This window comes from Cololabis saira, chromosome 16 (assembly GCF_033807715.1).
Source record: "Cololabis saira isolate AMF1-May2022 chromosome 16, fColSai1.1, whole genome shotgun sequence".
NCBI classification, from domain to species: Eukaryota; Metazoa; Chordata; class Actinopteri; order Beloniformes; family Belonidae; genus Cololabis; species Cololabis saira.
Window position 1 is genome coordinate 39,137,068 of NC_084602.1, and position 26,940 is coordinate 39,164,007.

At 43.0% G+C, this 26,940-nt stretch overlaps 1 protein-coding gene across 2 annotated transcripts; it reads right to left on the reverse strand.

The window, feature by feature from the left end:
- LOC133462349 (ensconsin-like) lies at nucleotides 1-25,942 on the reverse strand. Of its 2 annotated transcripts, none has more exons than XM_061743559.1 (15): nucleotides 25,424-25,942; nucleotides 22,043-22,147; nucleotides 21,493-21,564; nucleotides 20,925-21,088; nucleotides 17,171-17,270; nucleotides 16,921-17,037; nucleotides 16,586-16,713; nucleotides 16,380-16,516; nucleotides 12,738-12,973; nucleotides 12,500-12,650; nucleotides 12,260-12,428; nucleotides 12,085-12,189; nucleotides 8,705-8,755; nucleotides 8,357-8,570; nucleotides 1-478 (listed from the first exon to the last, which is right to left on the reverse strand). In XM_061743559.1, the coding sequence occupies exons 1-15, from the start codon at nucleotides 25,536-25,538 to the stop codon at nucleotides 468-470; spliced, it is 1,875 nt and encodes a 624-aa protein (XP_061599543.1). In that variant the 5' UTR covers nucleotides 25,539-25,942; the 3' UTR covers nucleotides 1-467. The 2 variants fall into 2 exon arrangements, with proteins under 2 accessions (XP_061599543.1, XP_061599542.1); XM_061743558.1 differs by having other exon boundaries at nucleotides 16,586-16,737.
- Nucleotides 25,943-26,940: the final 998 nt, after the last annotated feature.

Below are 26,940 nucleotides of genomic sequence, written 5' to 3' on the forward strand. Positions count from 1 at the left end.
TCTGAAATGTGTTGAAAGCAAAATTGAATGTTTGATGACGAATTAAATGAATTTTATGAGAAAGCTTGTGGGTTCAAATTGTCAAATAAAAGTAAATGTAAGAATCACAGTTTTTTTTTATTTTAATTTTCCATATAACCCCAATTTTTTCAGATTTGGTAGAAGAGACAACACTTTTGACAATCGATTAATCGCATTTGCCAACTACATCTACAGCGCCTATAGTCGCTATGAGAGCTAAACCCTGCTGCACTGAGGAGACTACTGCGTAACTTGCTTTGTGCCACTAGTCACATGCAGGAAAGTGACCGGATGTCGACGTCCTCGCTGAGGGCGGGGCTGGAATTGTACATGCTCTTTCAAGGTGCTGAAGGGTGGCCAAACGGCCAAAATGTGCTGCAGTATCCCCCGTGTTTCCCGGGGGGGTTGGCTTCAACGCTGAAAGGCTTACCGCTCTCTGCAGGTGCTCAGATGACTTCTGCACAACAAAACACAGAGATGGAAAGACATTAAGACACATTTTCAATACTTATGATGCTTTTATACTAGTACCTACTCAGCCCGACTCGACTCGCCCCACCTCGGTTTTGCACTTTCCCACTAGGGGTCTAACGTGCCGAGTAGATACTTTTTCTGTAACTATTCTGCGGAGGTTCTAAGCGGCTGAGTCGGCTGTATCTGACGTCATCACACTACAGGCCACTGATTGGTCGGGGGGTTGGAGTCAGACGTCTGAGTCAGGAGGAGGAAATCAGAGATAGAGACTCCTGCCTTGTTCATTTTATTCAACAGCAATGGCAGCAAAAGTCTGTTTCATGATCCAACTCTGAGGTGCAGATGTTCATAAACCTGGTGCTGAGGAGAGAATTAAAAAGATCTAGACGGGAGATAAGGAACGACCAGATCTACCAGGAGCTCTGTCTCTTCATAGCTGCTCACGGCTCCAGCTGACTTTTCAGCAGCGCCGAGAAAAACTAAAAAAATTAAAAAGCGTTTCCACTTGAAGCTTCTCTCACTCTCATTTTTTAACTTGATATCAAACACAAGCCACAGACCCAGCAGCATATCTATCATCTCCTCCAGGTTCTACATCTTTAGTGTCGTTGTCTTCTTCCTTTAGATACACAATCAAATATGTCACAGCAGCTTCAATCCAACCTCCTACTTCTGATCTGGGTGTTGTAAAGAAACGAGGGCAAGGCGAGTCGAGTCGAGTTGGGCTAAGTAGGTACTAGTGCAGGGGTCGGCAACCCACGGCTCTAGAGCCGCATGCGGCTCTTTAGCGCTGCCCTACTGGCTCCTGGAGCTTTTTCAAAAATGTTTGACCTTTTTTTTCCTTTTTTTCTTCTTTTTTTTCCTTTTTTTTCTTCTTTTTTTCTCCTTTTTTCTTCCTTTTTCCATTCCTTTTTCAATCTTGACATTTCGACTTTTTTCTCAACATTTCGACTTTTTTCTCGAGATTGTACTTCAACTTTTTTCTCGACATTTCGACTTTTTTTCTCGAGATTTTGACTTTTCTCAACATTTCAACTTTTTTCTCAACATTTCGACTTTTTTCTCAACATTTCGACTTTTTTCTCAACATTTCAACTTTTTTTTTTTTATAAATTTGTTTATTGTAAAAAGGACAATGATAAAAACAATAACAAGAGCAACAAAGCGAGTAGAACATTACTATATACAGTACAGGTGCTTGCTGATCAGAGAAAACAATTAAATAATAATAACGGTGAATAACAAAAAGAGAAAGAAAAGAAAAGAAAAAAGGAGCACAATATATCGGAATCTCTTGAGAAAGGAAAAATAAACAGAAAGAAGAGGTGTGCTCCATCTTCACATCGAATCCTGTTTACATTATATTTTCCATTTTTATAGTGAGCTTTTACCCACTCCCCCCCCCATATTATCAGCTGGGGGAAGACCAAATAATGCAGTCAAGGGGTTAGGTTGTAGTTTTGTGTTGAAGGCCTGATCAATTGTGCCAAATATGTCAGACCAGAATTTATTCAGCCTTGAGCAGGACCAAAACATGTGGAGATGGTCAGCAGGTGATTGACTGCATCTGTTGCAAGCATCGTTTCGATCTGGAAAAATTTTAGCAAGCCTAGCATTGGTAAAGTGAGCTCTATGGAGCACCTTACATTGCAGTGATCTGTGTCTGGCACAAATAGATGATGAGTGGACTAAATTGAGAATATCGATCCACTGGCTATCAGAAATGTTGTCATCTAGATCACGCTCCCAGAGCTCCTTGAGAGGTATCAAGGGATCTGGATTCAGGGAACCAATCTGATTATAAAGAATAGAAATAGGGCGTTTTTGGTTACGGTCAAATGAGAGAAGCTTATCCATTTCTGATTCAGGAGGACGATTAGGAAAATGAGGAAACAGCTTTTGAATAAAGTGCCTGATTTGGAAAAAGCGAAAAAGATGGCTGTTGGGTAACTTAAATTTGTCTGACAGGGACCTAAAGGAAGAGAAAATCCCATCCTCATAAAGGTCATCTAAGGTAGTGAGACCATTATTCGACCAGACGCGGAAGGTGGGGTCCGTAAACGATGGGGAGAATAAGTGATTGTTTAAAATTGACGCGTGAATCGAGGCTCTATGTAGTCCATGTTGTTTTCTGAATTGCAGCCAGATCTTAATGGTGTTAGTAACAATTGGATTGCTGGAAATTTTATGGGCCACAACAGGAAGCTGAGAGCATATAATAAAGTGTAGGGATGCAGAGGTTGACAACTCAATATGTACCCAGGGGGGATAAGATTCTGAAGGTTTACATTTGGCCCAATATAGCAACTTGTTAATGTTGGAGGCAAAAAAATAATTACGAAAATTGGGGAGCGCAAGGCCTCCTTCTGATTTAGGGAGTTGGAGACACAATCTTTTAATGCGTGCAGGTTTTTTGTTCCAGATGAACACATTTAACTGCTGATCAAGATCAGTGAAAAAGGATTTATTGATACACACAGGGATGTGTTGAAAAAGATAAAGAAATTTAGGTAGGATGATCATTTTGACAAGGTTGACGCGACGCAAGAGAGAGAGGGAGAGAGGCCCACCTAGACACGTCAGCTCTAAGTTTGTCAAGTAATGGCAAGACATTTTTTGGAAACAGTTCTTTAAAAGAGCTAGTAACAAACACCCCTAAGTACTTGAACCCCTCCGTGGCCATTTTAAAGGGGAATATGGATTGGGGAAGTGCCTTTGCCAGGTCATTTAAAAAAAATACTTCGCTCTTATGGATGTTTAGTTTGTAGCCTGATATGCGGCCAAACCTATCTAAAATTGATAATATCGCGGGAAGAGAGGATATGGGGTTGGAGATCATGAGCAGCAGGTCGTCAGCGTAGAGAGACAGCTTATGAATCATGCCGTGGCGATTAATACCCTCAAACCTGTCATGGGTTCTGAGCCAGATAGCGAGGGGTTCAATGGCTATATTGAACAGGAGCGGCGAAAGAGGACAGCCCTGGTGCGTCCCACGCTGGAGAGAGAAAGGCGGAGAACGAATTCCATTAGTGTGTACAGAGGCAGTTGGAGAGGCATAAAGTAATTTAATCCAGGAAATAAATTGGGAATCAAAGCCGAATTTTTCTAAAATGAAAAATAGGTAGCCCCACTCCACCCTATCGAATGCCTTCTCAGCATCAAGTGTCACTACAATTTCAGGGGTGATAGAGGAGGGTGAGAAAATGATATTAAGTAATCTCCTAGTATTGAAAAAAGAGTGTCTCCCCACCATAAAGCCTGTTTGGTCCGGCGAGATTATATCTGACAATACGCGTTGAAGGCGAAGGGCCAGTATTTTGGCCAGTATTTTGCAGTCCACATTCAGCAACGAAATCGGTCTATAACTGCTGCAGGAAGTGGGGTCTTTGTCTTTCTTGAGGAGCAGGGATATAGATGCCATGGACAGAGTTTCTGGTAATTGACCTTTCTGAAAGGAGTCATTGTACATCCTGGCTAAAATCGGGGCTAAATGAGAAGAGTACGCCTTGAAAAATTCAACAGTGTAGCCATCGGGTCCAGGGGATTTTCCATTTTGCATAGATTTAATTGCCTCTTGTATCTCAAGGGTAGAGACTGGGCTGCTTAATTCACTAGCGGTGGCCTTGTCAATTTTGGGGTACGTTAAAAAGTCAAGAGGGTTGGGAGTCATTGTGAAGATTGAGGGACATTCCGAAGTATAGAGTTTGGTGTAGAATTCCAAAAAAGAACTATTAATTTCAGCAGGATTGGATGTGAGTTGGCCATTGGGCGATCTGATTTGTGGGATTAGCCTGGACGCATTGGCTGCGCGAGCTTGTTGAGCTAGGAGCCTCCCAGCTTTGTCACCTTGTTCAAAGAAGCGTTGCCTGCATTGTCTCAGATGTCTCTCAACGATGCCTGTCATAAGAAGGTCGTGCTATGAAAGTAATAAGAGGCGTTTTTTATAGAGAGGGGGGGGGGGAAGGGAGTATGCTTCATCAAGTGTGCAAAGTTCGTTGAGAATATCTGTTAGCCTAGCCTTTTCTGCTCGCCTCTTATGTGAAACGTACGCAATGACCTGCCCACGTACAGTGGCCTTAAGTGCCTCCCATAGAGTACCGCTACCAACGTCCGAGGTGTCATTTATTTCAATGTAAGAGGAAATCTGCATGGAGATAAAGTCTCTAAATGCACTATCTGAATGTAGACCAGAACTGAATCTCCAGAGTGGAGGGGAGGATGGAGCACAAGAAAAAATGATGTCGACGGATGTATGAGCATGGTCTGAGACAGCTATAGGATGGTATTCGCATGAGTTGGTTAGATGTAGCAAATTGTTGTCCAGTAGAAAAAAGTCAATTCGTGAGAAAGTGTGGTGTCTGTGTGAGAAGAAAGAAAAAGCTTTACTTTGTGGGTTAGTAAATCTCCAGGGGTCTGAGAGGCCTAATTGTAATGCGTAATGCAAAACTACATTGGCTGATTTAGAGAGAGTAGTTTGTGTGGGTGATGATCTGTCGAGACCCACGTTCTGAACCAAGTTCCAATCTCCTGCCATAATAATACGACGGTTGTCAGCACTGGGGATTTTAGTGAAAAAGTTCACAAAAAACTGTTCATCGTCCCAGTTGGGAGCATAGATCGAAGCTAAAATTACTGGCATGTTCTCTAAAATGCCTGAAACTATAACATAACGACCGTTGGGATCTAATAACGAGTTTGTCAATTCAAATTTAACGTTTCTGTGGATAATAAGTGCCACTCCTCTCGCTTTATGGAGGAATTGTGAGTGGAAGAAATGGCCCATCCATGCCCTTTTAATACGAAGGAACTCAGATGATTTAAGATGAGTTTCCTGTAAGAAAATTATGTCGCCATTAAGATGTTGTAGCCGTGTCATCACTTTACCAATTTTAGCCGCATTGTTCAAGCCCTTAGTATTCCAGGAGATCAAACGAATTCTTCTACCTGACGATGTCATAGCAACCATTTAAAAGATATTTTGAGGAGGAGATGGCCTGAGAAACCACTGTATAGCAGAAGAGGGAGTAAGTGAAGAGAGAGTGATGAGACGAAGCTGATGAGGGAGTAAGAAAGAAGGGTAAGTGGGATTGACAAAAGAGAGGGAAAAAAGGGGAGAAAGGAAAAAAAACACAAAAAAACCCCCCATGTGACCATACCTGAGGCTAAACCCGAAAAACACCACAAAATCAAGCTCTATAGCTCAAATCTCAGTAATTACACTAACACTTGTAATTACACTGACACTATTCTTCTGGGGTCTTATTCCCTATCTAAACAGTGGAACCCAGAACAAGTATATCAAAAAGACCCAGTGGATAAGTAATGGTAATTAAAATGATAATTCTAAACTTTTATGCAGAAATATCCATGTCGAACAAAACCATTGAAAAAGAAAAAGAGAGAAAAATACAAATAAATAACACTTGGTGCAATGAAAAAGCAACATTACGTGGTAAATCAAATAGAATGAATCCCTATAGGTGTCAAAAATGAGAAAATAAAGTGGAAATAAAGGTCTCAGCAGGGAAGAGGCACAGTCTATTACAGAACATCCGAATCGAGGTTATGCGTGGAGCTAGCACTCCCCCTACTGGCAACAGGGACCATCGCGTTAATAACGTCAAAAAGTAAACAAATACCGCAGGTTACCAGGCTCCCGCGACGGTCAGCCGGAGGAGGATGCGTTGGAACCCGGGCGGTTGGCTGATATGAAGTCCTTGGCCTCAGACACAGAGGAAAGCCTCTTTCTGGATCCATCATTCAGGGTGATGTTGAGCCTCGCGGGGAAAAGCAGCGGCGGCTTAAATCCGAGTTGATACAGTTCAGACATCACCGCTTGGTATTCTCTGCGTTGCTCCAGTATTTCAGGAGGGTAATCCTCGTAAATTGCAATGGGGGTCCCGCGGTACTGGAGCTTCCCTCTCTTAGCTCTTGCTTCGCGGAACATCTGATCCTTCTGTTGGAACCTGTGGAGTCTGATGATCACGGCTCTGGGTCTCTGGTCCGGACGCGGCTTGGCGGAGAGTGTACGGTGCGCTCTGTCACACTCCGGGGGAGATCCGAAAAAGCCCTCGCCAAAGACCTCAGACAGAAGCTCAGAGAAAAAGGTGGAGGGTCGAGGACCTTCGATTGACTCAGGTAAGCCAATTATCCGGATATTATTGCGGCGGCTGCGGGACTCGAGGTCCGTGAGCTTGGCCTGAAGCTTGATGTTGCTCTCCAATAGCTTTGTACACGTCGATTCCAGGCTGTGTATGCGCCCATCTTGATCGTTCGCATTTACTTCAAGTGAGGCAATCGACTGAGTGTGGTCAGAAACCGTAGCTTGAATGCGGTCCAGTTTGGTTTCGAGTGTGGAGATGGAAGCCTTGAAGTCCGCGGAGAGCGCCCTTCGGTGTTCCTCCAGCAGGGACGCTATGGACGCCATGTTAAGCTCGCTGCTGCTTTCCAGTGCGGGGTAGGGATGCAAATTATCGATTATTTCATTAATTGATAGTTGATAACCTTATCGATCGATCATCGATTAGTTGATAAGCGGCGTTTTTCCCCCATCTGAGATACAAACATAATTTTTTTTGCTTATATAAAATACAAAGGACATTTTAATGTATTCCTTAATCAAATATTTATTTGATACAAAAGTAACAAAAAGACATTTTTGTACCACAAGGAATATAATATAAAGTGCACTTCAAGGCTAGTAGTAGTAGCAGCAGCCATAATAGTGTCATTTGTGTCAAGCAAATTTTAAGTTCTAGTTATGTTTAAGTTAGAGTTTCTGCAGTGTTCAAAATAAAATTATGAGACCTGCTGTATTGGAGCACATTTTCTTTTAGTTAAAACTGTAGCGGGGACAGATGTTTAGAGAAACCCATGTATGTACCGGGTGAAGCTGATTTATGGTTCCGCGTTACAACAACACAGAGCCTACGCCGTAGGCTACGGCTGCGGCTCTGCGTCGATTTAAGGCGGAACCATAATTCAGGCTTTAGGGGGTAAATATCGGAGAACAACCAGAAGAATATAGAGTGGATTAAAAATAAAAGTTAAGCACTGAGCTACATGTGTCTCCCGTCTGGGCCATTGCAGACTCATTGCCTGAGCATGATATTACTAAAACCAAACATATCCGCCGTCTCTTTCTTCTGTGCGCGCCGCGGCGGCAGCGTGTTGTGTCGCATTAAATGTGGTCCGGGCGTAATACCAGCTGGTGAAATTAAACGAAAAAAAAAAAAAAAAAAAAAAAAAAATAGATTAACTGTAATCGTTAATTTTAATCGGGTAATTTCATAACGGCAATTAATCGAAAATCGATTAATTATTAACATCCCTAGTGCGGGGTCGTTTTTTGTAGCATGTTCTTTCTTGCCCGATTTAGGATGTTTAGAGGCCATAATTCAGCACCAAGGTGTTCGAGGTGATAATTGTATCCACTTGGCAAAAGAAAAAAACAAGGCTATGGGGTTTGAAATGGAAAGTGAATACAAGTTTAGGGAGCTACACCCAACGCGTGTCTACTCCATCCTATCCCGCCAGAAGTCTCCATTTCAACTTTTTTCTCGACATTTCGACTTTTCTCTCGAAGCGCATAATGGAAAAAATTATCTTCCCCCAGTTCTAACTAATATAGAAACATGCAGCATGTGTTGCCTTCATTCTAAGGCTTATACAAGACTTCATTTTTGTGGCTCCAGACATATTAGTTTTTTGTGTTTTTGGTCTAATATGGCTCTTTCAACATTTTGGGTTGCCGACCCCTGTCATAGTGTAAAAGTGCCTGCATTCCAGATGCAGCATCGTTAAGGTCCTGGTTCTCGGGGGTTTCCAGGCTGCTTGGTCTGATGTGGTTGGTGTTGCTCACCTGCTCGCTGGTGAGTCTGGATTTCCTCCAGACCAGAGAGCGCTCTGAGGGACCTGCGTTCCTTGAAGGCCACGACAGGTACCACGTCCTCCTCATTGTTCAGCCCCAGCTGGGTGGCTTTAGCCCCCACCGGCAGCTTTTCAGTGTCTTCTATCCTCCCGTTGAGTGCAGGCTCGGTGTTTTCCTTTGGGAAGGTCCTCGTTGGTGCTGATTTCTGCAATTTAAAAAATAAACGAATCATTTGAGAAAACAGTTTTTTTCCCTACTTTGTTTTCTTTTTTTGTGTTAGCTGATGCTGGATGTGCATCACAAGAGTCCTGAGGGTTTGAAGCAAGCAATAAATCTCACTTTATCTGGAGAATCTGTCCTCCTGGTTCTCCGCATGATCTCCTCCAGTCGCTGGGGAAAAAAAAGAAGAAAACCCCTCAGTGTCTAAAGAAATGTCGCAATTTCCAGAAGGACAGTTGCACAGGTCAGTTGTTTCTTGCTAAACTGCAGACTGCGTAGATACAGAAAGCCTCTGGAGCAGCGAGGCATCCCCAAGCGGCAACTTTAGCCTACTTAATGGAGTATTTGGGTAGAATAATAAATAAACCAAAAACAACCTGCATTAATTTTTATCAAATAAATTCAAATGTACAGGACCATCTCACAAAAATTAGAATATTGTGATAAAGTTTATTATTAAACTTTATTTTCTGTAATGCAATTTTAAAAAAAAGTCATACATTCTGGATTCATCACAAATCAACTGAAATATTGCAAGCCTTTTATTATTTTAATATTACTGATTATGGTTTACAGTTTTAGATTAAGATTACCAGAATATTCTAATTTTTTGAGATAGGATATTTGAGTTTTCTTAAGCTGTAAACCATGATCAGCAATATTAAACTAATAAAAGGCTTGCAATATTTCAGTTGATTTGTAATGAATCCAGAATGTATGACATTTTTGCATTACAGAAAATAAAGGACTTTATCACAATATTCTAATTTTCTGATACAGTCCTGTAGGTAGATCTGAAACACTTTTTCAATAAATAAATTCAGAATTCTTGCAAATTTTGTTGCAAATTTCCAGATTTATTGAAAGAAATTTCTGGCAAATTTGTGAGCTTATAAAATTATAAGATTTGTTCGTTTATCTTGTCATTCTACTCACCACTTCACAACCTTTTATTTCCTCAAATGGTCCTTATAATATGTTATTCTAACTGAACTTTCCGTAGTAAAACTGATTCTGAGTTTGACATTTAGATTCACAAATCCGACCTGTTTATAGAATAATACTGATACGGGAATGGATCACCTAACTCCCCCATTGCACTGGAGTCATGTGGGACTATTTTGTGTGAGTCTTACTTAAAAGGAAAGGGACTGATTTGTGCCAATAGGTAACTTAACATTGCATGTGGTGTTCCCCAAGGTTCCATCTTGGGGCCCCTCCTATTTAACAACTACATGCTTTTTCTAACTCAGGCCACGTTTACACATAGTATTTACAAAAACGGATATTTCCCCCTCTACGTTTTGAAAAATACCCTCGTTTAACGAACCCGCATAAATACGCTGTTAAGGTGCTATGAACAGCCAAACCTGCAGGGGGCAGTGTAACGAGAAGATAAAGTCATGCTAGCCAATCAGAATCCTGGAAAAAAACATCAACAAATGACACGTGTGAAGCCTGAATAATATGGTTCCGCGTTAAATCGACGGCGTAGCCTGCTGTACGTACGGTGTGCGTCGCCGCGTTCCCTACGCCGTAGGCTCTGCGTTGGTGTAACGCGGAACCATAAATCAGCCTTGACTGCCAGTTACTTCCAAGATGAACGAGAGTCTTTGGTTTGGAGTGACAGAGAAGTGGAGTTACTTTTAAGTGTGACTTTAGAATATAAAACAGGTAAAATACAAGAAAATATTGACGGTGGCCAAACAAATTGTAAACACAGGTCGCACAAATGACGCTGGTGACGTTTCTGTCTCATAATGTGACGTTCTGAAGCCTAAATGTCTGTTTTCCTCTGTTTAGACCCAAACGTGAAAACGGAGTTTTTGCAAATCTCCTCTTTGGTCGGAGTTTTCAGAAATGATCGTTTTTGGTGACTTTGAGCTTCGTTTTCGTGTAAACGAACGGCCAAAACGCATGAAAACGCCTCCGTTTTTGCTACGTGTAAACGGGGCTTCAGATTATAATAAACAAGATAAGTTACCATACCTATGCAGATGACACACAACTTTACAAATAAACTTTTAACTTTACAAATAAATCATTTTTTTCTGTGATTGAGAGCACGTACATGTCTGGGGTAACGGCCTACATAGGAAAATCAGACCTAACATAACAGTGTCACTTTGTTTTGAGCTCCACAGGTCTGAGAATGGTCACGTGCAAAAGGAAGCAATCAGAATTGCCTGTGCACTTTTTCAAAGCAAACACGATTGCAGGTGTGGTTAACAGTGTGAGTACATGCCTTATCATGAAGAATGATTAATCTTCTCTAACATGAGAAACCCCAGCATTGGTGTTGGTGGAGAATGCATCCTCTGAACTATTTTATTCTAAAAGTTTATCGGTTGTAAAATAAGCCTAGTAAATGTCACACCCCCCCAATGTAAAGGTGACATTGAGCAGATGCAGAGTACAAATCAACGAGTGGATGTGACATAATGTTTTTCAGTTGAACAAAAACAAAACTGAAACTTGTTTTTGGACCAAAAGAAGAGCGTTTAAGAGTAAGCACACAGCTTAACCCTGGTACTGTCTTTGGGTCAAAATGACCTAATTCTCCTTCCTTCTCCCTTCCTTCTTTTCTCCCCTCGTACATTCTTTCCTTGTTTTCTCCTTTCCTTCCTTCATTCTTTTTCTCTTCCTTCCTTCCTTCCTTCCTTCCTTCCTTCCTTCCTTCCTTCCTTCCTTCCTTCCTTCCTTCCTTCCTTCCTTCCTTCCTTCCTTCCTTCCTTCCTTCCTTCCTTCCTTCCTTCCTTCCTTCCTTCCTCCCTCCCTTCCTCCCTCCCTCCCTTCCTCCCTCCCTTCCTTCCTTCCTTCCTTCTTCCCTTCCTCCTTCCTTGACCTGAAGACAGCACACAGCTTAAGGTGTTACAGTTAGAAACCACTGATGAGGCCTGAAATCTTGGTGCAGTCATGGACTCAGACCTGAACCTTCAGAGACACATTAAATCCATTACAAAGTTGTCTGCTATCACCTGAAGAATATCTTCAGGATCAGAGGACTAAAGTCTCAGCAGGACCTTGAAAAGCTCATCCACGCGTTTATCTTCAGTCAAAGTGAATATATATTAATATTTCATAGGTCTGCCTAAAAATCAATCAGACAGGTGATCCAGAACGCTGCTGCCCGGGTTCTCACAAGACCTAAGGAAGTGGACCACATCACTCCAGTTCTGAGATCTTTACACTGGCTTCCTGTACCTCAGAGAATATACTTCTAAAGTACTTCTTGTAGTTGGTAAATCACTGAATGGTTTAGGACCAAAATACGCCAGAGAGTAGTTGTTGCCAGACATTCAGCGTTGATGCCCCACAGACCGTGAACAAAACTTCCAGAAGCCTGCAGGAACGCCGAAACCCTCTGAATTGAGGTTAAAACAAACCTTTGAATGATTTAGACTGACCTGAATTTAAATTTAATGTTTATTGTAGAGCTAGACTGTAACTGTAGTTCATGAGCAGAGCTGGCGTAGATCCCCTTCAGAGTCACAACCAACCTTTTTCCTCGCTTGACGCTCTGCCTCCTCTTTCTGAGCAGCTCCCTCTCGTTCTTGCTGAACTTGCTCTGCTCGTTGTCTCTCTCGAGCCGATTCCTCCTCTCTCTGCACGAACACAGGTAAATAAAGAGCTCTTACATGGAAAAACATACTTTTTCGATCTAGCTTTTGCTACCTGTTTCTGCAGAAGCGCGGCCTCCCTCTTCGCCTGAGCTCGCTCTTCTTCAGCTCGCTTCTGCTCCTCCTCCTCCCTCCTCCTCTTCTCCTGGACGAGGCGTCGGGCCTCCGCCTCCTGGCGAGCTCGCTCCTCGGCCCTCCGGCGCTCCAGCTCCTCGCGGCTCCGCCTGGAGCATTGATTGATTAACGACCTGCCGCTGATGCAGAGTTCCCGGTTCTGGGAGGTCGTGCTTCTTACCTCTCGGCCTCCTCTCGCTGCAGGCGCTCCTGCTCCTCCTTCTCCCGCTGCAGTCGGGCCTCCCTCCTCTTCTCAGCCAGGAGACGCGAGGCCTCCTCCGGGTCCGAAGTGCCCGCCGAGGGCCGTGGCGCGACCTCAGGAGCCCGGGGGGCTGAATGGGGCATTTGAAGTAAAGAAAAGCTCAAACTCTGGTGAACTTAGTTGATGCACGTTTATTCTGAGCATGTTTCTCTCTTACGTCCATCTGCTGCTGTCGGAGTTTGCGCCTCTCTCTGGCCGGCGGGCGGGTTCGTACTGGGAGTCTCTGGTGGATTTTCCTTTTTCAGCTTCCGCAGCTGAACTTTATCTGGTTTCCCGGCAGGTCTCACGTTGCCAGCGGAGCGGACGGAGGCTGAAATGGCTCCATCCTCCTCGGGGACGGACGGGAGTTCGACCTGCAGCGGGGTCGGATGTCTGCCGATCGATCTGAGAGGGCTTATTTAGAGCAGATAGATAAGCTCAGCTTTCTGACCAGGTCTTCACATCTCTGTTCATAGTGGCCAATTATAGGGCAGGTACCGTATTGGCCCGAATATAAGACGGTGTTTTTCGCATTGAAATAAGACTGAAAAAGTGTGGGTCGTCTTACATTCGGAGTCTAGACGTTATACTCATTCACAACGCTAGATGGCGCCAGATATCTTTAAAGCGAATGCTGAACTTAACTCCCCAGGCCAAAGCGAACCCCTGTCACGAAGAAGAAAAATAAATATAGCGGTAAGAAAGAAAAGAGAAGAAAATAAGAGAAGAGATAACAGAAAAAGGAGAAACGTAGTGACAATTTGGAGAAAAGTGGGTGGAAGATCGGCAGGTAAACCGGCAGCTGAGGAGAAGTTATGATGCAAACTTCAAGATAATGATTTGAATGAGGCAAAATAACATGCTTTTTCTCTCGAATATATTGTTATAATCATTTGTTTCAGATGTACTGTAATTATTTTCTGTATAAAAATTTAATTTGGTGTTCAAAAAGTCTTTTTTTAAACTTGAGTGTTGAAAAAGAGTGGGTCGTCTTATAATCAGGGTCGTCTTATATTCGGGGCAATACGGTACTACTTTGTGTCAATAGGTAACTTCTCATTGGATGTGGCGTTCCCCAAGGTTCCATCTTGGGGCCCCTCCTATTTAACAACTACATGCTTCCACTAACTTAGATTGTAATAAACAAGATAAGTTACCATACCTATGCAGATGACACACAACTTTACATTACAATGCCACCAGGGGACGTTGAGTAGATTCAGTGAACGAGTGGATGTGACATAATGTTCTTCAGTTGAACAAAAGCAAAACTGAAACTTGTTTTTGGACCAAAAGAAGAGACTTTAAGGCCCCGTGTCCACGTAGCAAAAACAGTGGCGTTTTCATGCATTTTGGCCGTTCGTTTACACGAAAACGAAGCTCGAAGTCTCCAAAAACCATCATTTCTGAAAGCTCCGGACAAAGTGGAACGTCACATTATGCGACAGAAACGTCACCACACTGCAAAAACTCAAAATCTTAACAAGAATATTTGTTATTATATTTGTTATATATTGTAATATTAAGTTATTTATCTGGTGATGACTCTTGTTTTAAGTATAATGAGATTTTTTGACCAAAAAGGAAACATTTTAACTAGAAATAAGACAAATATTCCTGGTAAGATTTTGAGTTTTTGCAGCGTCATGAGTGACACCTGTGTTTACAATTTGTTTGGCCACCGTCAATATTTTCTTGTATTTTACCTGTTTTATATTCTAACGTCACACTTAAAAGTAACTCCACTTCTCTGTCACTCCAAACGAAAGACTCTCGTTCATCTTGGAAGTAACTGGAAGTTACTTGTGTCATTTGTTGATGTTTTTTTCCAGGATTCTGATTGGCTAGCATGACTTTATCTTCTCGTTACACTGCCCCCTGTAGGTTTGGATGCTCATAGCACCTTAACAGATATTTATGCGGGTTCGTGCAAATGATGATATTTTTCAAAACGTAGAGGGGGAAATATCTCACTCACTCACTCACTCATCTTCTCCCGCTTATCCGTTACCGGGTCGCGGGGGCAGCAGCCTCAGCAGGGATGCCCAGACTTCCCTCACCCCAGACACCTCCTCCAGCTCTTCCGGGGGGAGTCCGAGGCGTTCCCAGGCCAGCCGAGAGACATAGTCTCTCCAGCGTGTCCTGGGTCTTCCCCGGGGTCTCCTCCCGGTGGGACATGCCTGGAACACCTCCCTAGAGAGGCGTCCAGGAGGCATCCGGTACAGATGCCCAAGCCACCTCAGCTGACTCCTCTCAATGTGGAGGAGTAGCGGCTCGACTCCGAGCTCCTCCCGGGTGACTGAACTCCTCACCCTATCTCTAAGGGAGCGTCCAGCCACCCTGCGGAGGAAACTCATCTCGGCCGCTTGTATCCGCGATCTTGTCCTTTCGGTCACTACCCAAAGTTCATGACCATAGGTGAGGGTAGGGGCGTAGATTGACCGGTAAATCGAGAGCTTCGCCTTTCGACTCAGCTCCCTCTTTACCACGACGGTCCAGTACATCGACCGCATTACTGCACCGATCCGCCTGTCAATCTCACGCTCCATTGTTCCCTCACTCGTGAACAAGATCCCGAGATACTTGAACTCCTCCACCTGAGGCAGGACTTCTCCACCCACCCGGAGAAGGCACGCCACCCTTTTCCGGTCGAGAACCATGGCCTCGGTCTTGGAGGTGCTGTTTCTCATCCCTGCCGCGTCGCACTCGGCCGCAAACCGCCCCAGCACATGCTGGAGGTCCCGGTCTGATGAAGCCAACAGGACAACATCATCTGCAAAAAGCAGAGATGAAATCCTGAGGTTCCCAAACCGGATCCCCTCCGGCCCCTGGCTGCGCCTAGAAATCCTGTCCATAAAAATTATGGGGGAAATATCAGTTTTTGTAAATACCCGGCTATGTGGAAACGTGGCCTAAGAGTCAGCACAAAGCTTCAGGTGTTACAGTTAGAAACCACTGATAAGGCCTGCAATCTGCATGTGGTCATGGACTCAGACCTGAACCTTCAGAGACACATTAAATCAATTACAAAGTTGTTTTCTACCACTTGAAGAACATCTACAGGATCAAGGACTCTCTCTCTCAATTATAGGGGGCGTAGCCAGCCTCTCAAGTTGACTCCACCCCTCTCCTCTACAGGGCGTGTACACAACTGGGATGCTGAGAGGCCAACAACAACTTTCGACTACAAAATCAAATCAAACTTTATATATTACACACTTTTCGTACAATAAGATGCAGCACAAACCAAGTAGAAAACTTTAATTTATGTTAATTTGACACAGTCAGTGAGCTGAGACATTAAGGGCTTGTTGGAGAGAGGAGACAGCAGAGAAACAGGATTTCTAGTGTCTCTTTTTGGAAGTGGTTCATGTTAACAGCTTTGATGTGAAGTCTGGTGGACGTAAATTTGAGGAAGACTTTTACATTTGGCCAGGCCTGCTCACAGTAGTAATGGACAATAACAACATGTGCAATATCTGTCTACCTCATACACATCCTACCTGCTTTCTTTGCACTGTTTTTCTTTCTTTCCCGGACTGCACTACTTTTTATTTTTCATTCCAATATATATACTGTTTATATTATGTATATATATATGTTTTACTTTTTTATCCTTCCCTGCATGTGTGTGTTGAGTGTACTGCTGCTGCTTCACAAAGTGAATTTCCCCATTGAGGGAGAAATAAAGCATAATCTATCTTAATCTTATGTTATTTGGACGTAACTGCTCCCAGCCCCCCCCTCCCCTTTTAAACTCTAGCAAAGGAGATGCATGTCCCAGTTTGCTCACATAACATCCACATTTCATTGCACCTACCGCTCTGGCGAGGGCGAGGCTGCTCTGCTGAGGTGACCTGATGTCGCTCTCGCACCGCCGTTACCAGCAGGTGACCCCATGTTTGAATCTCCGTCAGACTTCTTCTTATCAGCGTCCACCCGTCTTGCAGGTTTGATCTGAGTTGAAGGAAGAAGCGTTTTAGAAACTCCAAATACATTTGAATTTGAATGACGGTGATAATTTACCTGCGCGGGACAGACGCTCCTCTGCCGGCTGCCGGTGCGGCCGGGGGAGGCCGACGGCCCGCGGGCCGATCCGGGGCGCTGCAGGGGTTTGTGAGAGGCTGTAGTGGTGTTCATGGAGTGGTATGAAACTGCACGGCGACAAATGTGGACAACTGAGCCAGTGTTGATGCCATGAATATTAGGAATCGGGAGGAAGAAGAACACAAATGATGGTGACGGCAACAAAAAGGTGGAAACGTGAAGCGGTGTGGCGACGGGGAGGAAGAGGAGCAGCGTTAGAGCCTGGAAAGGTGAGTGTCTGATGAGGACTTTCTGCTATCAGGGAGGGGAGGTACCTTCTTCTCCCGACCGGCAGGCAGCGCTCCGGCTCCTGGCCAGGTAGGAGCACGTCGGGGTCAGGAGGCGACTCACCAGGTTCTTCTCCCATGTTGTCAGAGGCGAGCGGCGCAGAGCTATCGATCAGTGCAGAGTTTACAAGGGCAGCAGAAGCAGAAAGGTTTGGGACGCTGAGAACTGTTTTGCGGCTCGGAAAGAATGCGTTGAAAGAGAGAGGAAGACAAGGAAGCGAGTGAATGTTTATCTTACTGTATTTGCTGGGCTTTCGTCCTCTGGACCCGCGGCCGAGCTGCTGCTGAGCCTTCTGGCTCTTCTCCAGCGTCCTGCGCACGGCGGTTTCATACCGCTCCTGAACTCAAAGAAACAGCAGGAGTCACATCATCCAAATGAGTATGGGACATATTTTACAAAATTTTGAATAACTGGATCGTATTTATTGTGAGATTAATTAAACTTCTGAACAAGTTTGTCCTTATGAAAACTACCAGAATCGGAATCAGAATCAAGTCAGCTTGGGGAGCTGACTGTTTTTCACATTCTTATCACATGATTAGCAGACGACAGGGCAGCACTTCCTGTGTTCCGTCAGGGGTGTCGACTGTCCGACAACTACCCCATTGTCAGTTGAACCATCTGTTCAAAACCTCCAACAGAGGTCCTGTTTTTAGTTGATCCCTTGACCCTTTGTGTTTTTAAGGATGTCTGTTTGTTTCTGCATACCACAGATTAGTTGCTTTTTAACTGAACTGTCACATGTGTGTCTTTAACCCCCAAACATCTGTTCATTGTCCATTATCTATACACTGACAGTCTGTTTACCAAATATGGTCATTCCTGTCACCGATTCTCAATAAAAGCGTCATGCAAAGAAGGAGCAAGCAAGCATTTCGTCTAGAGCCAGAGAGAGCCATGTTGCTCTGCAGGGCTCCGACTTTGCTTCCCTTCTGTGTCTTTCCTAAGTTATTAATTTATGTATGTTGCTTAGGGACCTAACATTTGGTGCCGAAACCCGGGAATCTCTCAATCTGTGACCTTGGAACGACGTAGGTTCAACAGGCCATCTAAGCTGTCGACAGCGTTCCGACTTCAGGGACGGGGCCCAGATTTGGTCCTGCGCTGTTCCGGGAGTCCGGGTGACGAGATCCCCGGGCCAGGGAAAGCACTAGGAGACTGGTGAGAGACCTCTTCTTACTTATATACTTAATACTTATAATACTTAGGGTATTGAAGTATTTTTGTGTAAAATACGAGTGAAATTCTGTGTACACTATGCCTGGAGTTAGTGAAAAAGGGTGATTGGCAGCGGGTCGGGGACCCTTTTTGAAGTCAGGGGACTTTTAAAAATACTAGCCTGGGGCAGTGTGTAAGGCCAACACCCACGGGGGTCTGGGACCCGACAGAATAGCGAGAAGAGGTTTCTATTGGAATGATTTTTAATGGGTTTTGTTTCATGTTTGTCTACTGTTTGTGTTGTCTGGTGTTTATGACAGGAAACTGTCGATGTTCAATGTGGGGTTTCCAAAATTGAGAGGCAAAAATTTAAATTGCTCACTAAAAGATCAGGCTAAAACCAAACTGTACAAAAGGAAACTTGCGCCTGAAAGAAACTTAAGAAAGAAAATAACTGGCTAAAAATAGCAGAGGCGTGGTTAAGCTGAAACATATGCTTAAATAATCTCTAAAATATGCTTAGCTGGTATGGGGAGACATCCCTCAAACTTAAGAAAAATGGAGACAAAATCTTGCGAGATAATATATGAAACTTAAATGATTAGAAAATCAACTAATTTAAGATTAGAAGAAAAAACAAGAGAGAAGCGGACCTGTGATGAGAGATTGGAGAGAAGTGGGGGCTGCTGCAGGCTGCAGCAGGGTGTGACTGTGTCTGTGTGTGTGAAAGGCTGAGCAGTGTGTGTGAAAGCATGCTCCAGCATTGGGTGCAGCGTTTTACGAGCGGCTGCAAGGCTCTGTGTCTGAGGGAGACTTTTTTTGTTTGCTGGAAAAAGGGGGGTTTTCAGTGGTGAAGTGAGGTGAAGCTCTCCTCTTGGAAAAAACATAGAAATGGAGCACTATAGTTTTTTCTATCATTCTAAGCCATGAATGGAGGCATAACATTGTAGAATTTTCCAATTGGGTTAATTCAACATTCAAATTGCAGATTACCTTTGTAATACTGTATTTGACTCGGATTGTATGGAAATGTGATTCTTGCCATTTGCGAGTATGAGCTGTGCATGATTGGATTGACTGTGACATGAATGTGAAACATATCAATCATCTTTCTTTATCTTTTCTGTCTTGGAGTCACGTACTGATGATTGACAGCTTCATCAGGTTGGGTTTCATCCCATAGAATGGGCGCCGCTGTATTTTTAGAATACAGTGGAAGGGTGTGTTCATGAGCCTACTGCCAATTTCATGTCAGTGACATTTTACACAGAAAGAGTTGTATGGAGGAGAAACAAACCCGTTGAGCAGTTCTTTTAGACACGAAGGAACTGAGTGCACACCAGATGTGATCAGTGTGGAGAGGGTTTTGTAACCATGAGTTGTTTATAAATATATAAGTTCACTAAGGACTAGTGTTTTACGTTGCAGGAGAGTTGCTGCACGGACAGTTTTGTGTGGTGTTACTTTAATAAGACCATAACCCACTTGGGTTGAAATAAGAAAGTTTTGAAATAAGAAAATTCTGTAGTCTTTGACTAAAGTAGGAGACAAAATTTAACAGGTTTTTGCCCCCATCTAATCTGGTGATGGGAGGGGGAATCTGGGGGATCTGGGGGACATTAAAGATATCCGACCCTAGAGAATCATTAAGTCAAACCTCCGACCTGCCAGGATGCAGGGGTCAAGAAGTGGGAGGGCCACTTATCTGGGGAGGAGTCAGGACTCTTCAGCCCTGATCCTTCCAGGGAAAGGTCAAGAAGAAGATGATGACAACGAGACCTCTATCCTCTGTTGACATCCAGCTCAACTTCTAGTTGGCATGCGAAATAATGCTGCGAAGCAAACCAGTGCTTCCAAGGAATCTGTTCTCCCTGGTGGCTAAGTTGAGCCATAGGGAGTTTCCATGGCTCAAACAGGAGGGAGTAAGGGTATGGTACATCACGAAGATTAAATACTAAATACCCTTTAAAAATGTTTTGTAGGACCTTTCCGACATGTTGCAGATACAACATGCAAGGCAAAATGAGGCCTAAAAGAGGTCAGTATCGCGAAGGGACCTATCCATTTGAAGTTATCCATATGGAAATAATAGCAGTGACCAAAACAGCTGCAGAAATACTGTAGGAATGACATAGCAGCAGTTAAATGCAGCCTTCTGTAAGCTTTAAATATCCACTGGGCTTACATCAAATACATCAAAACACAACAATAAAAAACCCTTTTCTGAACTTATCAATATGACTCTGTCCTTCACAGGATAAGTAACATGGATCACTGCAAAAACTCACAATCTTAACAAGAATATTTGTCTTATTTCTAGTTAAAATGTCTCATGTTAGTAAACAAAAATCTCATTACACTTAAAACAAGACTCATCACTGGAAAAAACAACAATTTTCAACTGTTTCAAGTAGATTTTTTACTTAAAATAAGTAGAAAAATCTGCCAGTGGAACAATATTTTTTTGCTTGTAATAAGAAGATAAATCTTGTGGGGGGGGATGATTTGGACCATTTTTATTTCAGGGGGGGATGCCGTCCCCCCTCATCCCCCCTCAACTCCAGTACTGGTCCTGTGTCAAATTAATGACTGTAAAGATTGTGTGTGAGATGCTTCTTCCATCTACTGCAAAACAAATCTACCTACGGGTATTAATAACGTCAACTTGAACTTGAACTTTGAATATCCTTCTATAGCCATTTTGTAAAACACTACTTTTGTATGTAGACAAAAAGAGCCTGGAATGTATGAAGAATATATGTCTATATGTCTAAATGCTCAATAAAAAGTCAAATCATCATCAAATAATAATGCACGGAGAGAACTTTCCCACCTTCTCCTCCTTCAGCCGCTGCAGGCGCTTCTCCTCCACCGCGGCGCGCCGCCGCTCCTCCTTCAATCGCTGCTCCTGCAGCTTCTTCTTTCGATCCCGCAGTTGTTGCTCGTAGTAGCGCTTGGCGCGCTGCTCCCGCTCCAGCCGGCTCAGCTCCCGGGAGGCTGTAAGGACCCACGTCAAACATCATTAGAAAATAAAACAGACCAATGAGACATAGAATGGGATTAGCACCTGTCCCATATTGCACATTTTGTGCCCTGGGAACACTGGGCTCATTTATACATATGGTTTGGGAATGTTTTGGGGAAAGTTATAAAGGTTATATTGGACCTAACACAGGTACAGTTTCCGGTAGACCCATTTGTGCACCTTTTGAATGATGACTCTAAACTACATCTTACTGAAAAGACCCGGAAGGTCTGGCTTGTCGGATTGACAGCAGCCAAAAAGATCATTGTACAACGATGGAATCCACCTCATGACATTTCAAAAACCCATTGGCTGAGAAGATTTTGGGATTTCTGGAGGAGTCAAATGTGCCACCAGACGTCAGGAGTTCACGCACCACGTAACTTCTGCTGCTCATCTCGTCTCTCTCGAGCCGCTTTCAGCCTCTCGTCAACATTTTGTCCATTACCTGCACAATAAGAAAAATCTAAAGTTATGCCTATTAAAAATACACAAAGTCTTACTTATGCAGCGAGGAAGAATATTTTATTTCAATGGATCAATGAAAAAGTACCAACTGTTAAAGACTGGCAAAGAGTGGTGTTTGATCTCGTGCCATTAGAGTATCTTACATGTATATTACATTCAAAAACAGACCAATTTTATAAAGTTTGGGAGCCCTATTTGAACTATGTAGAGCCTGATGTCTCTAATATCATGTTGCAGGGATTTTCTTGAATGGTCATACTGTACATTTTTACTGTAACCCAAGGTATTATTTATATGGATCTGAGCTGGTGTTTTTTTTTTTTTTGTTCTGTTTGTTTGCCTGTTTTGCTTGTTATTTCTGTGGATCATATTATATATCCATTCTTTACTTGTAAAAGTGAAAAATGTACAAAAATATTGTTAAAAAAACACAAAGTCTGTTGCAAACTCCCACGAACCTGCAGGGATCCGGGGAACGACGGCGTTGCAGCTCTGAGCAGATCTGTCGACGGGGCAGGCTGGTTTCTTTGTTTGTGACTTTGATTCAACATTAGAGCCATTCTCTGCAAGAGAGGATGAAAAAACAACACCTGATGCTCGATATTCCCCTGAAATGTGAAGGATTTAGTCTGTTTGAAAAGGATTTAGTCTGTTTGAAATCTTGACTTTATTTTTATTGAAGAAAAACACAGAAATTCCTTGACAACATCACAAATGATATATGACAGCGTTAAAAACAGTAACAAAATGGGGCCAGTGGGGCCTAGAAAGTTGAATAAAACTGATAAATGAAAAATAATAAATAAATAAATGGACAGTTAAGACATTCCACGTACCCCGGATTCTCCTCAGTTGGAGAGGAACCTTACAATCAGAGGTGGTAGAGTAGCCAAAAACTGTACTCAAGTAAAAATACTGTTACTTCAGAATAATATGACTCCAGTAGAAGTAATAGAGTAATAGAAGTAGTCATCCAAATAATTACTTGAGTAAAAGTAAAAAAGTACTTGGTGAAAAAACATTTTTCCCAAAGAATCACTCAGTGATGTCATGAGATTGACGCGTACGTGGATAAAAGGGATAAAAGAAAAGTAACAGCTCAACGTAGCCTAATGTAGCGGAGTAAGAGGAACAGTTTCTTCTTCACAAATCTACTCAAGTAAAAGTAAAAAGTATAGTGATTCAAAACTACTCCTAAAAGTACAACATTTCCCAAAACCTACTCAAGTAAATGTAACGGAGTAAATGTAACTCGTTACTACCCAACCCTGCTTACAATAGGTAACATCTCCTCTCAGAAACATCAGACCTTAATTGTAATTGAGCAGTTAAAGCCTCCAGGTGGCCCCAGCAGTCATCAAGAGTAAATGTAACAAGTGCTCTTGGTCTCTTGTGTACTTCAGGAGTCAGATCGAAAAGAAACTGACTGGGGGTTAATAGTATATTAATTCCCATAACTTTATCTATTTCACTCTTTAACCCCTTCGAAAAAGGCAATAGAAGGAATGAGCATGACGTAAACTTTCAGTTTGAGCAAGTGGAAAACATCTAAAATGGGAAAGAGCTGTTGTGCGATCGACTGTACTCATAGATTTAGCAAGAAATCTGAGTTATCGTTTTACAGACTGAAAAATAAGCTTAAGAAAGACAAATGGATCGCTGCAATTCACAGAAACAACTGGATTCCAGACACCGGAACGTGGATTTGTGGTTCCCATTTTGTATCAGGTAATGTTGGATTTTTGGGTAGCTAACGTTAAACGGTCAAATCATAAAGTTCAGTGTCCTCATCACTTTAATTTCTACAACAAATCCTGCCTTGAAGTCGGACCAAGCGTCAAGACTTTTGTAAGCCTTCAAGCTTTGCTTTGTGTATTTCCCCGGCTTAGAAATTAAGTTCATATAAATATCAGGAAACTGGATTCGTGGCCAAATATTAATGTCCATGGACCACTGGTTCTTGGTAACTGTACCAAATATTAATGTCCATGGACCACTGGTTCTTGGTAACTGTACCAAATATTAATCTCCATGGACCACTGGTTCTTGGTAACTGTACCAAATATTAATGTCCATGGACCACTGGTTCTTGGTAACTGTACCAAATAATAATGTCCATGGACCACTGGTTCTTGGTAACTGTACCAAATATTAATGTCCATGGACCACTGGTTCTTGGTAACTGTACCAAATATTAATGTCCATGGACCACTGGTTCTTGGTAACGGTACCAAATATTAATGTCCATGGACCACTGGTTCTTGGTAACTGTACCAAATATTAATGTCCATGGACCACTGGTTCTTGGTAACTGTACCAAATATTAATGTCCATGGACCACTGGTTCTTGGTAACTGTACCAAATATTAATGTCCATGGACCACTGGTTCTTGGGGTAACTGTACCAAATATTAATGTCCATGGACCACTGGTTCTTGGTAACTGTACCAAATATTAATGTCCATGGACCACTGGTTCTTGGTAACTGTCCAAATATTAATGTCCATGGACCACTGGTTCTTGGTAACTGTACCAAATATTAATGTCCATGGACCACTGGTTCTTGGTAACTGTACCAAATATTAATGTCCATGGACCACTGGTTCTTGGTAACTGTACCAAATATTAATGTCCATGGACCACTGGTTCTTGGTAACTGTACCAAATATTAATGTCCATGGACCACTGGTTCTTGGTAACTGTACCAAATATTAATGTCCATGGACCACTGGTTCTTGGTAACTGTACCAAATATTAATGTCCATGGACCACTGGTTCTTGGTAACTGTACCAAATATTAATGTCCATGGACCACTGGTTCTTGGTAACTGTACCAAATATTAATGTCCATGGACCACTGGTTCTTGGTAACTGTACCAAATATTAATGTCCATGGACCACTGGTTCTTGGGGTAACTGTACGGGTCACTGTCAAGTCCAACTGACTTTAATTTAAGCCGATAATCGGCTGTTATCCTGTCTTTTCCACAGTTTCCCCTAATAGTTGCAGCCGTTTTTACCACTCAGTGAGAGTAAGGGGGTGTGGTCCAGTGGGAAAGTGAAATCAATACATACCCTCTATCATTGATTATTCCAAAATATATGTGAGTGGTCACCAATCCCTCCACATTGCCTCCAGCAGTATATTGCCGCTGTGTTACTTGCAAATTTAGAGACCACAGAGGATCTTAAAGAACCTAGTCTTCATCTTCCAGTCAAACTCCTTCCACATGTTACTATTGATACCTTTACGACATCCGTTGCACGTCGTTTCCCACTCCCCATCCTCAAATATAATATTTAACCCCAGCTCCCATTTGTTGTTTGAAATCTTTTTAGGGCAAGAAATGAAACAAAGCCGCCTGAACAAGCTGTCCCGAGCTGTGTTTACGCGCTACGGACCCCGGTTGGCCCCAGGGCCGCCTCTTAATGAAAGAGCCATTATAAACCCAAGGCGTATAAAAAGACGGCACCTGACAAGTCCCCGTGGACTTGACCCAAACAAGCAGAAAAAAAGTTAGATGCCCTCCGCCACGCAGCAGAGATTAGTAATGCACCAGGGGCAGAACAACATCACATGGATGGCACTATTGGGGGATATAAATAATATATATCCTTTTGCATTTTATATATCAGGATGCTGGTTATGTAATCTATGTTGGATAATCCACGATTGATCATGTGATCACATGCAATTACTGAAGGTTTCCCAGGATTCCTCTTTTCTGATCAGTTCAGTCTGATCAGATAATCATGAATTTGTGATGTAGAAGGATTCTGGTTTGTTTTGATCAATCCCAGTCCGATGAAGGTGAGCCTGGACTAGAAAAGCTACTCACGTCCGGTTCTCTGGGGTCTGTTCCCGACCCTCGGGCTCCCGGCGGTTCGTGAGGAAAGAGGTCCCTGCGATGGAGGGGTGACGCTCTGCTTCTTCTGCTTCTTCTGCACGGCCATGCTAGGTATTGAGCCTGGCGTGCCGATGCTCTCTCTCTCTCTGAAACCCCCCCCTCCTCCTCCTCCTCCTCCTCCTCCTGCTGATCCCCCTGCTCTCTCTCCTCCTCCTTTTTGGAGGTCTATTTCAAGACGCCTGCGGGTCCTCGCTGGGATGCGCTGCCTGTGCGGGATCCTGCCTCCTCCTGCATCAGCTGCTCGTCCATCTGCGTCTCACGGAGGAGAAACAGGCAGAAACAAGCAGGAGTTGCAGTCACACCCCTCCCCGATGCTTCGGAGGTTGTTGTCTTTACTAAATGAGGTTGTCTAACCTCTGTCTCCTTCAGGGTTGTGAGAGTCTGGAGAGATTCAGAGCCTGACTGAGTCTCGTCTATAAAAAGACGGTCTCACCCTCGTGAGCTGCTCTGCTTTACTTCCACATAATATAGCTGTGTCACTTTAATTCCCTCCACCGCGCGGCCGGCTCTCGCCGGATGGAAGCGAAGGAAGGGAAGAGGGTCCAGGCTCAGGGCCCGTCCACGTGAACCGTCGCCATGACGACGGCGGTATAATGTGCAGTGACATACATACATTGCTCGGGGCTTCCACTCGCTCCGATACAAGGGGCCGATTCATAGCGGAGGAGGCAAAGGATTTCCTTTAGACCACTAGAGGGAAGTCTTTCTTTAACCAGGAGGGATTTAAAAATCAACTTTCACACAAGCAGACAGACCTCTGGGGGCAGATTTAACGCTTCGCTTCAGGGCAGTGGACGAACAAATGAAGAATTATTCTACTCATCAAGCACCTTCTGCACCCTTATTTAGCAAATTTAAATTATTATCAATTTTTTCTATTAATATGTTTCAAACATGCCTGTTTATGTTTAAGTTAATTCATTCCAAACAAGACATTCCAGGCACTTTTCATAATTTTTTTCTGTTATCATCAGATATTCATTCTTATTCAGTTAGAGGTGGGAAGAACTTTCATTTACCTCTTTGTCGTACCTGCAGTCACAAATCCTTTATCAAATTTCATGGCCCTCAACTCTGGAACAGTTTAGATAGATCTCTTAAGTTTGCATCATCCTTAAAAATGTTTGGGACCAGCTTAGTGGGGAATCTCTTATCTAGGCAAAATAAATAGGCTATTCTAATTGAAATGAAATTGCCATTTTATGGATATTTTTTGTTCGTGTGTTTATTTTGTTTTTCTTTGTTTCTTTTACCTTTTCTTTTTCCTTTCTTTTCTTTTTCTATTGATTGATTTGTTTTTGTGATTTTGTATTGAGGGGGAGGATTTTTTATAAGCCCTTCGGGCTTCTTTTCCTCTCCTGCACAATTATTTGTCCTTGTATTGTTAATATAATTACTGTTTTATCATTGTGCATATGAATAAAATAAAATAAAAAAGAAAAGAATCA